Genomic DNA, 12,891 nt, shown 5'->3' with positions numbered 1-12,891 from the left:
CTCCCACCACCTGCTGCCAACACCCCCGCAGCCGCCTCCTAACTCCTCCCTCCCTCCAGACCGGACTCCACACATCTGACTGTGGCACTCAAGAGCCTTCAGCTGCTCCAGGTCCAGGCAAGCAGACCCCTTCCATGTCCCACAGTGCTTCGCTATTCAGCCTCCTCTCTCCTACTTCTAGTCTTTTTTGTTTCTTGTCACTTTAAAAATTTTGTTATACATTTTGTAAAGGTTACATGCCATTTATGGTTATTATAAAATGATGGCTATCCCCCCTGTTGTACAATACATCCTCGTGGCCCATCTTAACACCCAGAAGTTGTACCTCCCACCTCCTCACCCCTGCACTGCCCTTCCCCGCCTCACTTCTAGCCTTAAAAATACTTCAGGAAGGAACTTTCCACAGTTTTTTCCTACCTCGGTGCTCTGTCATGCTTCATCGTCTGTCTCCTTGTGCCCTCATTCCCCTGGACAACCCCCACATATTCTTCAAGATTCAGCTGGAACCTCTCTAGGTAGCCTTACTTGCTGATGACCCAAGACTGGGTTAGGCTCTCACCCGAGGGGATCTCTAGCAAATCCACTCTGTCATAATAATACCTGATTCTCCCCACCTGGACCCCCGAGCTCCCTGAGGACATGGCATGACGTCTGTCTTACCCACAGGGCCTGTCATACGGTAGATACCCCATATGTACTGGCTGGACAAGTGAAAGACCAGAAGAATGAAAAGTAACACAAGTGCCAACTCAAAATGTAGCATCTCGACTTAGCACAGTAACACTTAAATTAGTCTTGAATATGGGTAGCCTAGCTCCGAAGGATTTGGATCAACAAACATGTACTGAACATGCACTATTCCGGCCGAGCAAAGGAAGCACTTCACTGGTGAACACTGCACCATCCCTACTTTTTTTGACAAAAGAATGAAGTCCTCCAAACTGTAAAAGTTTATGGACATCTGTATGGATAGAAACGTTTTCACCCCAAGGACCTTAATCAGGACTCCTGAAGCCCAGCACAAACTGGTGACTTTATTTACCCATTCTGAAGTTCTAAACAGTGAATGGGTTTAGGAGGGTAAACCCTAAGATCTTTTCAATAAAAATTTCATATGATTCCAATTTCAGTTATTATTTAGTACATTAAAATATCTGGAAAAAATTATAAAAATATACTACAGTAGCCTTTATAATATTCTGAAACCCTAAGAACTGAATGACAAATTTACAGCTACGTTTATAAAATTTTGTTCCATTACTCTTCAAGTTCCTTTGGTCACCTGCTCTACTCATTACTGTCCTTTCGTTTGTTATTAGTCTTAAGTCACAAAGAAGCCACCAACACACAGGTATCTTTATTCTGGCAAGCTGGCCTGAATGCCCCTGCCAGACCCTGGCTATGGTGGCTTGGTACATAATTTCCCAACTCTTCACCTGATCTAAGGCAAACATGATAAATGCATTGCCTGCCAGTTTGGATCTAGTTTGAGTAACTTCTGGGAAAGGTCTCCCAGCTCTCAAAGAAAATAAGAGAGAGACAATGCCCCTCCCTCCTCGAGATGCCGGGTCCTCTCTGGTAGGCAACTTGCATTCAGGAAGGGAAGCAATCATAGGATAAAATTTTTACTGAGGACAGCAGGTAGCGAGACAGGAAGAGGTTCCCTGACGATCCGATCATGCCTGGTGCCCAGCCTGTTTTGGAGTTATGAGAGAATATATTTCCTTGCTATTTAAACCAGTTTAAGGGGTGTTTCCTGTTATATGCAGACTAACGCATTCTCAGTTACACACTTTATGTGCAGTACTGCCCTGTTTAATGTCCTTCACAGGAGCCAGTGATAAGAGAAACTATCTTTTCTTTATGTTTCCTCTCTGTCTAACCTTTCCTCCTCTCCCCAAAGCCTAGGATAATGCATAGCATACAGAAGATGCTCAACAAGTGCCCCTTGATGAAGGAAAGCATGAATCTTAGACAAATACAACATGCACACAACTTTTTAAAAATCTCACATCTTAATCAAATGATAATCCATCTTTTTCTTTTTTAATTTACCTTACTAAATCATGTTCAATATGACAAAAGAAAGTATCCAAAAGCCCCCTTAGAAAAGAAGAGTAAAAATAAAAATTCAGTATTACCCACTAGATTACAGACATTTTAGCCAGTGGCACCAAAGAAGCTGCCAATGTATTTGTTAAGGAAAACGGCCACATTTGCAAACAAACAAGTCATTTAAAAACACAGGAACCCAATTTAACATATTCTTTCTCAAGTACAGTTAAACAACCTGACCTTGATCTAAATTGGCCCATAACTCAAAGTAAAAAGCCTGTGACTACATCACAGAATTACTTTTCACCGCCTTCTCTACCCTAAAACTTCAAACTACGATGAGTAACATAATTCTTTTTTAGGTGATATAATTTGAATAAAAAATTCACCTACAGCTTACAGGAGATGAAAATCAAGGGCCAGAAAGAACATCTGTAGAGCCGCACTTCCTGGCAGGTGAGTCACGGGGCACAGGAGTGCAGCATGCCCTGTGCCACAGCAAATACTTGTGTTTACTGCTTATCACTGAGCAAGAAGACACAAACATCGCGGCATGACAGAGTGTGCCAAGGTCTACTTGTGGCCTGAACTGTGTTGTTTATGACAGATAATATAACTATAATAGAGTTTTCAGACCAGGAAAACAGAAAGAAACAACAGGCTCACAGCCCAGCAAATCTTAAATAAATACATGCACACTAAACCACCTAGACGAAGCCTTCATGTCTTCTTTACCTATTCTCTGCCGATCTGTAGACCATTTAGTGGATTCAAAAGAAGAAAATTACAAAGATTGTCAGAAAGGTAAACAGCATCTCATGCTGAAGAACCATAAAGTCTAGCCTAACAAGCACATGAAAGATGCTCAACATCTTTAGTCATCAGGAGAAATGCAAATTAAAACTGTAAGAGATGCCATTTCACACCCATTAGAATGACTACAATTGAAAGAAAAAACAAAAACAGAGAGTAACAAGTGTTGGCAAGGATGTGGCGAAATGGGAACTCACACATGACTGTAGGAATGTAAAATAGTGTACCCACTTGAGAAAATAGCATAGCAATTTTTAAAAATTTAAATATAAATTTATCATATGACCCAGGAATTCCACTCATAGGTATCTACCACCACGAGAAATAAAAACATTGGTCGACACAAAGAACTGCACAGGAATGTTCACAGCAGCATTATTCATAAGAGCCCCAAACTGTAAACAACCTAAATGATAAATGGATCAACTGATAAAATGGATAGTCCAAATGTGCCATGTTCACACAATGGAATCTATTCAGCAATGAAAAAGAACAAACTGATGATACACACTACAACATGGATGAACCTCAAAAATATTATGTGGGAGTAAAAATGTTGTAAAGTTGATTTATGGTGATGGTGGTACTACTCAGTAAATTTACTAAAAATCACTAAACTCTACAATGGGGAGATCCTATGTAAAATATGCCTCAATAAAGTTGTAAAAAAAAATCACACCTGAGGTACTCAATTCACGTTTATATGTGTCAGAAATTAACACAGTACCCCTATTTTGCATCTACCTTAGTGCACAGCAGTCTAAGCTCTGACCTAGCACTCTCAGGCAGAAGCAGGATGAACTACAAGGACCCACCTATTAGTTAACTGAGATACCTAGGAATCCTTATAGAACCAAAACATCTTTAGGGCCTCATTCCCATCACTAGGCAAAACGCATTTATTCACAAATTGCATGTCAGCTAAAACATAAAGAGGTGAGAGCCATTAGACAGAAATAAAAAAAAAAGAAGAGAGGAAAATTGAAATGTAGTTTAGATTATAAAGGAAATAGAGAAGAAAAATAAAGACATATTAAATAAGATCTCCTATCTCCAAGCATCCATGTCTCTGGATGTCTACGGCTCAAGGAGTTTGGAGACTCTTTAAGTGCTACCTCTTGAAGGGAAAGAAAACTAACCTTGACCTTGTCACTTTAAGTTAATCACTACTTTTTTTTAATTTAATTTTTTTGAGTTATACTCAGTTTATAATGTGTCAATTTCCAGTGTAGAGCTCAATTTTTCAAACATAAACATACATATATTCATTGTCACATTCTTTTTCACCATGAGCTATCACAAGATCTTGTATATATTTCCCTGTGCTATACAGTATAAACTTGTTTATCTATTCTATATATACCTGTCAGTATCTACAAATTGCAAACTCCCAGTCTGTCCCTTCCCACCCCATTCCCCCCTGGAAACCACAAGTTTGTTTTCTATGACTATGAGTCTGTTTCTGTTTTGTATATAAGTTCTATCACTACATTTTTCTAAATGTGGAAAATAAAATACAAAAAAAAGTCTAATTTAAGACTTTTTCAATCTTTTATTCCTACAATATGAAGACATTTTGGAATTGAGGATTAAAAAAATAAGGATGACCATGATAATTACTGCCAACATTAGTTAAACATTTTCCACGTGCCAAGTAAAGGGCTAAAATATTTACATATATAATCTCACTTCATCTATACAAAAGTCCTGGGAAGTAAGTAATATTATCATCCCCATTTTCCAGATGGGGAACTGAAGAGCAGACTGATGAAGTGAATGACGATCCCAAAGACCCAGTCATTCCGACAAGGAAGCGGCAGTAACAGTGTCACCTGAAGGAAGGCTGCTTACTGGGTCAGCACTTTACTAGGGAATCTCTAAATTCCTAAAGCAAAATTAGGCCAAGACAAACCAGATCAAATGCTCTTTTTTGCAAACCTAGAGATTCTGTTTAGAAAAGTCTCCAGGAGTAATAAATAAGATGTAAACCGAGAGCCGAAGTGAACCCAGGACATAAAAATTGAACTAGCCCTACTTTATTAGTACTGATGTTTCAGATCAGCCTCAGCTAAAGGCACCTCCTCAAATCATTTGCCCACTTGGCTCACAGCCCTCTACAATCTCTCCCACATTCTTGGTTATTCAGCTCAGTTCAGCAACAGCAAGAATGCAACAGGCTGAAAGGTGAGGGGTCATCCGCGTTGCTGCGAGTGGCATTATTTCATTCTTATTAATGGCTGAGTAGTATTCCATTGCATATACATATCACACCTTCTTTATTAATTCATCTGTTGATGGACATTTAGGTTGCTTCTATGTCTTCGCTATTGTAAATAGTGCTGTATGATCTTGGGGTACATATACCTTTTTGAATTAGTCTTCTCCAGATACATGCCCAGGAGTGGGACTGCTGGATCATATGGTAAGTCTATTTTTAGTTTTTTAAGGAACCTCCATACTGTTTTCCATAGATGCTTCACCAATTTACATTCCCATCAACAGTGTAGGAGGGTTCCCTCTTCTCCATACCCTCTTCAGCCTTTGTTATTTGTAGACTTTTGAATGATGGCCATTTCTGACTGGTGTGAGGTGATACCTTACTGTAGTTTTGATTTGCATTTCTCTAATAATTAGTGATACTGAGCATCTTTTCTTGTGCCTGTTGGCCACCTGTATGGCTCCTTTGAAAAAATGGCAATTTAGGTCTTCTGCCCATTTTTTGATTGGGTTGTTCGTGATTTTTGTTTGTTTGTTTGTTTGATTAAGCTGTATGAGCTGTTTGTATATTTTGGAAATTAATCCCTTGTCAGTTGTTTGCTAATATGTTCTCCCATTCCATACGTGGTCTTTTCACTTTATGGTTTCCTTTGCTTTTTAGAAGCTTTTAAGTTTAACTATGTCCCATTTGTTTTTGTTTTTTTTTACAGAATGGAACTTTTATTTCATTGGACATTGATATTTGGAAGTTTCTCTCGATCTAATGATGCTCTAACTAGTATAAATTAAAAAAAAATTTTTTTTCAGTGAAGGTACTGGGGATTGAACACAGGACTTTGTGCATGCCAAGCATGCGCTCTACCACTTGAGCTATACCCTCCCCACTCACCCCAATTTGCTCATTTTTGCTTTTATTTCCATCACTCTAGTAGATGGATCAAATAAAAAATATTGCTGTGATTTATATCAAAGAGTGTTCTGCCTATATTCTCCTCTAGGAGTATTATAGTATCCAGTCTTACATTTAGGTCTTTAATTCATTTTGAGTTTATTTCTGTATATGGTGTTAGAGAATGTTCTAATTTCATTCTTTTACATGTAGCTGTCCAGTTTTCCCAGCACCACTTACTGAAGAGACTGTCTTTTTGCCATTATATATTCTTGTCTCCTTTGTTGTAGATTAATTGAGCATAAGGTTTATTTCTGGGCTTTCTGTCCTGGTCATAGATTTATGTGACTGTTTTTGTGCCAGTACTATACTGTTTTGATTACTGTAGCTTTGTAGTACAGTCTCAAGTCTGGGAGTGTGAGTCCTTCAGCTCTGTTCTTCTTTCTCAGGATTAAAACAATCTGGCTCCTTTGTGTTTGTATACAAATATTAAAATTTTGTGTTCCAGTTCTTTGAAAAATGCCATTGGTAATTTGATAGGGGTTGCACTGAATCTGTAAATTGTCTTGGGTGTATGGTCATTGTAACAGTACTGATTCTTCCAACACAGTAGGTATATCTTTCCATCTGCTTGTGTTGTCTTCAGTTTCTTCCTTTAGTGTCTTTTCCCAGTACAGGTCTTTAGCCTCCCATGTTAGGTTTATTCCTAGGTATTTTATTCTTTTTGATGTGATGGTAAATGGGACTGTTTCCTTTGTTTCTTTTTTTGGTATTTCATTGCTAGTATGTAGAAATACAACAGATTTCCATATATTGATTTTTGTATCCTGCAATTTTACTGAATTCACTGATGTGCTCTAGTAGTTTTCTGTAGTGTCTTTAGTATAACAAATCTTTCCAATTCCTGCTTTCATTTTCCCAGAAGTAGAATTGCTGGATCATATGGTAGTTCTATTTTTAATTTTTAGAGAAACTTCTATACTATTTGCCATAGTGGCTGTACCAGGTTACAATCCCATTAACAGTGCACAAGGGTTCCCTTTTCTTCACCTTCTCACCAATTCTTGTTATTTGTTGTCTTCTTGAAAATAGCTATTCAAGAAGTATCTCATAGTGGTTATGATTTGCATTTCCGTGATGATTAGTGATGCCATCTTTCCATGTGTCTGTTGGCTATTTGTATGCCTTCTTTGGAAAAATATCTGTACAAGTTTTCTGCCCATATTTTAATGGTTATTTTTTGATATTGAGTTGTATGAGTTCTTTGCATATTTTGTGCATTTTGGATATTATCCTTTATTGGCTATTTCACTAGCAAAAAATCTTCTAAAATTTGGTAGGCTGTCTTTGTTGATAGTTTCTTTCCCTACGCAAAATCTTTTTAGTTTGATGTAATCCCATTTGTTAATTTTTGCTTTTGTTGCCTCAGGTGAAAGAGTCAAAAAGTACTGCTAAGACCGATGTCAAAGAATATGTTGCCTATATTTTCTTCTAGGAGTTTTATGGTTTCAGGTCTTACATTTAAGTCTTTAATCCATTTTGAGTTTATTTTTCTGTGTGGTGTTTGAAAGTAGTCCAATTTGATTCTTTTGCTTGTAACCGTCCACTTTTCCCAGCATCGTTTATTGAAGAGACAGTCTATTCCCAATTGTATAGTCTTGCCTCCTTTGCTGGAGATTAACTGCCCATATAAGTTTGGATTTATTTCTGGGCTGTCTATTTTGTTACACTGATCTCTCTGTTTTTGTGTCAGTACTGTACTATTTTGATTACTGTACTTTCTAGTATAATTTGAAACCAGGGGGCATGAGTCCCCCAGATTCCTCCCCTTTCTCAAGATTGCCTTGGCTCTTTGGGGTTTTTTGTGTTTCCATACAAATTTTAGAATTATTCTAGTTCTGTGAAAAATATCATGGGTATTTTTATAAGGACTGCATTGAATCTGTAGATTGTGCCTTAGGGTTAATGGTCATTTTAACAGTATTCTTTCAATCCATGAGGGCAATTTATTTTTCCATTTGTTTCTGTCATCTTTAATTTCTTTCATCAGTGTCTTACAGAGTACAGGTCTTTTACCTCTTTGGTTAGATTTATTCCCAGGTATTTTATTACCCTTTTGATGAAAGTGTGAATGGATGGACCTAGAGATTATCATGCTAAGTGAAATAAGTCACACAGAGAAAGACAAATATATGATATCACTATGTGTGGTATCTAAAAAAAGGATACAAACGAACATTTACAAACTAAAAATAGACTCACAGACATAGAAAATAGACTAATGGTTACTAAACGAAAAGAGGAGGGATAAATTAGGAGTTTGGGATTAACATATACACACTACTACATATAAAATATATAAACAACAAAGACCTACTGTATAGCACAGGGAACTTTATTTAGCATCTTGTAATAACCTATCATGGAAAAGAATCTGAAAAATATATATACACTTACATAGATATGTATAACTGAATCATTACTGCACATCTGAAACTAACACACTGTAAATCAACTATATTTCAATAAAAAAGAAAAAAGATGTTTTTATAAATATATATAAAAGGACTATTACTATGCATAAAAAAGAATGAAATCTTGTCATGTGCAACCACATGGATGGATCTAGAGGGAATCACGCTAAGTGAAATAAGTCAGAGAATACAAATATCACATAATCTCATGTGTGAAATCCAAAAAATAAAGAAAACAAAATGAAAACAGACTCAACAGATACAGAGAACAAACAGGTGGTTGACAGAGAGGAGTACAGCTGAGGGTGGATGAATGAGTTAAATAATTAAGCAGTACAAACCTCCAGCTATAAAATAAAGAAGCCGTGGGGATGTAATACTCAGTGTAAGGAATGTGGTGAATAATATTGGAGCAACCTTGTACGGGATCAGATAGTTAATGGACTTATCGTGGTGATTATTTCATAAAGTATGCAAATATCAAATCATACAGTGCTCCTGAAACATAATATTGTACATCAATTGTATTTCAATAAAAAAGGGAAAATGAATTTAAAGACATCCAGTGTGGCAGGCACAAAGTAATTTTTTTTCCGGAAATATTAAAATCAGTCTATGTATTTTTACAGTTGGCTAAGTATCTACCCTATTTTCTTATATTTCTGAATCAGAACATCTCTCTGTTCACTATAAACATTGGATGAGGTAAATGTAAAAATAATTTGAAAAAATGTAAAATAGTAAAAGCAATTTTCTTTTGCCAAAATAAGAAACTACCAAAAGCTATTATAAAATGGCAAGAAGGTAAATTTAGCCAATATATGTAAATATAATGGGGGGAAACTGAGCATAAAATTGTATTTGTAAGTAATGTACACATACATACATGATTACAATGAAAACAAAGATGAGTAATCTGAAACAAAGCAAGAGCATTTTTTTCTATTACAATGCTTAATTTCATAAAAGTAAAATATCAGTAAGAAAATGTGGAAAGAAAAGCCCAGATCTATATACATTTTGAAAATATTCATAACTAAAATATTTCATACCTGTAAACATGGCGTGAAAGTAAGGACTACAGGCGGCCAGCACCACTCTGTGAGCAGAGATTTCCATGTCTTCAGCCACAATCGTGACATCACACAACAAATTCTGACTGTTACAAAAAAGAGAGAGGAAAAGTTTTAATGATAACAATAGTAACTGTACTGAACATCCTACATAACAATTTTTCTGTAAAAGCCCAATTTTCTGAAGTTGAGACTAACTTTAAAAAACTGCCATCCTTAAGAACAGGATTTCCAAACATGCAGCACACAGAAAACTGTTGTGACACAGACCCACATGCCTTGGCCCTCATTCAGTCTTGCCTTAGTTTAACAGAGAAATTTTTCCCAACTTGATTACTGATTCCTCAACCTAATGAAAATTGCTGGCAGCGAACCATCAATGGAATGTAAAAGGGAAGGTTGTTTGCATTAAAAACACTAGCAGAAGTGGCAGATAGCAGTATGACACTAAGACGAAGACAAGATAAATAATATAGAAAACTAAATTCTGTCAAAGTATCAAAAATATGCACATATGTAAAATGACCTGGGTCATGAAGTAAAGGTAAAATTACATTCAATAACACCTGCTGCTTAAAAGGCATTTGAGCATTTGAAGTTTAACTTAATCAGAAGGTTTTCCCAGTGCAAAATATCTCATCACTCAGAACCAGAAAATATTACCATATATAAAATTAAAAAGCATTTTGTTACCTTAAAACAATTACTCAGCAAACATAATCACACCTCTAGTTCTAAATGTCCATTTTAATTCATTGAAAGACATGCAGTGAACACCTTTCCCATGTTACAGAGGTCAGATGAGACTCTCCAGCTAAATAAGAATGTCAGAGTATCCTTTTGGCTTTTGAGAAAAGGTTGCTGAGGTTAATTCCAGAATGAGGAAGAGGGCTCCACTTTAACATCAACCTTACCGGTGATCATGTCATTAATGACTGAAAAAGATGTGATGAACCCAAAGTCCTTTCCGCACCTCAAATATCTGCACACTGAATTTAAGTGTATAGTGTCACAGGTCACGCAGTACTCCTCCTCCACTATTCTGCCTTATTCCCACGAGAGTGGCTGCAGGCTTCTGTAATTTCTAGTAGCTTATAAGCAACATTTTCATCGGGGCTTAACCCAGTTCTTGAGTGTTCCACTTTCCCACGATGCTTACACACTTGTTCCTGAAGAGCTCACACAAAACTCCTGGAGATTCTATCAGCACACACCTTCCCTCCAGTCTAGGAGAAGCTGTAAGAAAAGGGGCCAGGGCAGCCCTGGTGAGGCGTGCATCCTGGGGCCCCGCGGGTGATGCGCACGCTGTGCCCTGTAGGCTGAAGCATAGGTCACGGTGCTGTGGGAGACATCAGGCACGTCGCGTGTTAGACTCCTAACAGGTGGCACACCACTCAGCTGTCATTCCTCCAGACTGGTGCGGAAAACTGGCAAAGTCCACTGTGTGCTCTGAGCATCTAAAACCGCTCTGCAATTCAATGGATTCCACAGGTTCACAAGTAACCAGGGGGCAGGTGGTGGTGTTTTCAGGAAGATGTTATGCAGGAGCGCTCCCTGGTGTATTATTCCACCTAGACCCTACCATAACCCTAGGAGGTACATGTTTTTGTGATTTTTACCCTTAAAACTTAGAGCTGGCGAAACTAAAGTAAAGATGAATAAGCAGGCTGAAGTCACCACTAGTGGCAATGCCAGGATTCAAATCCCTGGAGTCTGGCTCCAGGGCCTCTTACACTACACAAACCACCTAAAGCTGCATGGTTTTAAGGCTTTGTTAAAGCTTAAATAAAACAGGGAATAGAAAGTATAAATTATAAACCACATCCACTTATTATCTGACATGCTGTATACTAGAAATTCTATTTTTAAGTTCTATATATAGCTTATAAAAGGCCCAGTGTTAGTCGGTTTTTAGAACTACCTCTACAAGGATAGCTAGAAAAATCAAATTCAGCAAAGCACTGCAAGATCACCTGTGCCCTTAAGGAGACTAGCACAAAGGACTGACAATGCAGAGATTACAGGACAAAGTGGAAAGTGCCAGAGTGAAGATGCCAGGGGGACGGGGACACCTGAGTCAGACCGGGGGTCAGAAAGGGCTTCCTGCAGCTAGTGACCTGACCCAGCTGCTGAGTTCTAAACACAAGTAAGCGTTAGCTGGATGGAGAAGGAACAAGAGAACCCACAGAGAGAACAGCATGTGGGGCTGGGCAGAGACCTGATGCAGCAGACGCAACGGGGAGGGTGGAGCACGAGGTGTGCGGGAGAAGGAGAGCGGGGCGCTCGGGGTCAGCAGGGCCAGCCAGGCTGCCCATGGTGACCAGGGCGTCTGAACACAACTCAAACATGAGCCGAGCGCATCTTTACGTTTGTTCTCCTTTTGTCAGTAAACCCTTCCTAGTGCTCTAGTTTCAAGATGGAACTTATGTGGAAGTTATACTTGAACAGCTCAAAAATCACATAATTAATTACATTCAGCTTCAATTACAATTACTCATTGATCCAAACCTCCTAGCAGAACACCTACCTGCTGGCTGTCACAGAATTCTCTTGGCCTTACTGGTTTATTAACCGATGTTAGTTACAAAGAAAGTAAAAACACTGCCAAACCAGTACACAGCCACGCCCTAGGTTAAGTCACATGGAGTCTGAGGCCACGCTACAGAACAAGGATATACTGAGTATTAGTGCTCAATTTTTTTCTTTTTCTCTGCAGCAATAACATATTTTAAAACAGCACTCACAGACAGGAGAGATCTGATCAACCTTCTTATCTTTCAGCCAGTGTGTGTTTGCTGAGTTTGGCCCTTACCTCTCCCTTCCAAGTGTACATGCTTATAAGAATTCGAGAGACTCTGGGTAAGGAGAAGAGGGCTACAAATAAAATCCGGTGATAAAAATAACAGAAATTTGTTTTAGTAGCCCATACCCAAAGTCTGCATGGTGAATTTATGTTTCTATTACGTGAAATCTAACGATGGAATGTCCTGTAGAAGGAAAAGGTTTTCAGAGTAATAAAATAAAGTGGGTGTTTAGCAAAATCTGCATTTATTCACTCATTTATCAAATATTTAACTGTTTAAAAGTCCTGGGCACCAAGGACTATGTCAGCTGACCACAATAAACAAGGTAACAGCAAGGAGTGTATGGTGGAGCTGAGGAGACAAGCTGACAAGTAATTACAAAATGAAAAGATAACTATCAGGGCAAGGGCGGGGTGTCTGGGTACATGGAAGACAGGCCAAACCCAGCCATATAGGAAAGCTTTGGAAAGGAAACTGCTTCTAAGCTCAAGTCTGGAAAAAAAAAACAGGAGTTACACAGGCCTTATGTAAAACTCAAATGGCTCAGAAAAAAGGTAAGCACTCAG

At 38.2% G+C, this 12,891-nt stretch overlaps 1 protein-coding gene across 1 annotated transcript in view; it reads right to left on the bottom strand.

The window, feature by feature from the left end:
* The window catches only part of KLHL2 (kelch like family member 2), a 112,503-nt gene that overhangs the window by 75,453 nt on the left and 24,159 nt on the right, over positions 1-12,891 (bottom strand). Inside the window, exon 3 of the mRNA XM_072975158.1 lies at positions 9,501-9,607. Within this exon, the coding sequence (XP_072831259.1) occupies positions 9,501-9,607 (107 nt within the window). The remainder of the gene's footprint in view (positions 1-9,500; positions 9,608-12,891) is intronic.

The sequence above is a fragment of the Vicugna pacos genome, chromosome 2 (assembly GCF_048564905.1).
Source record: "Vicugna pacos chromosome 2, VicPac4, whole genome shotgun sequence".
NCBI lineage: Eukaryota > Metazoa > Chordata > Mammalia > Artiodactyla > Camelidae > Vicugna > Vicugna pacos.
The sequence above is the reverse complement of the archived record's forward strand: the minus strand, read 5'-3'. Positions and strand labels throughout refer to the sequence as shown.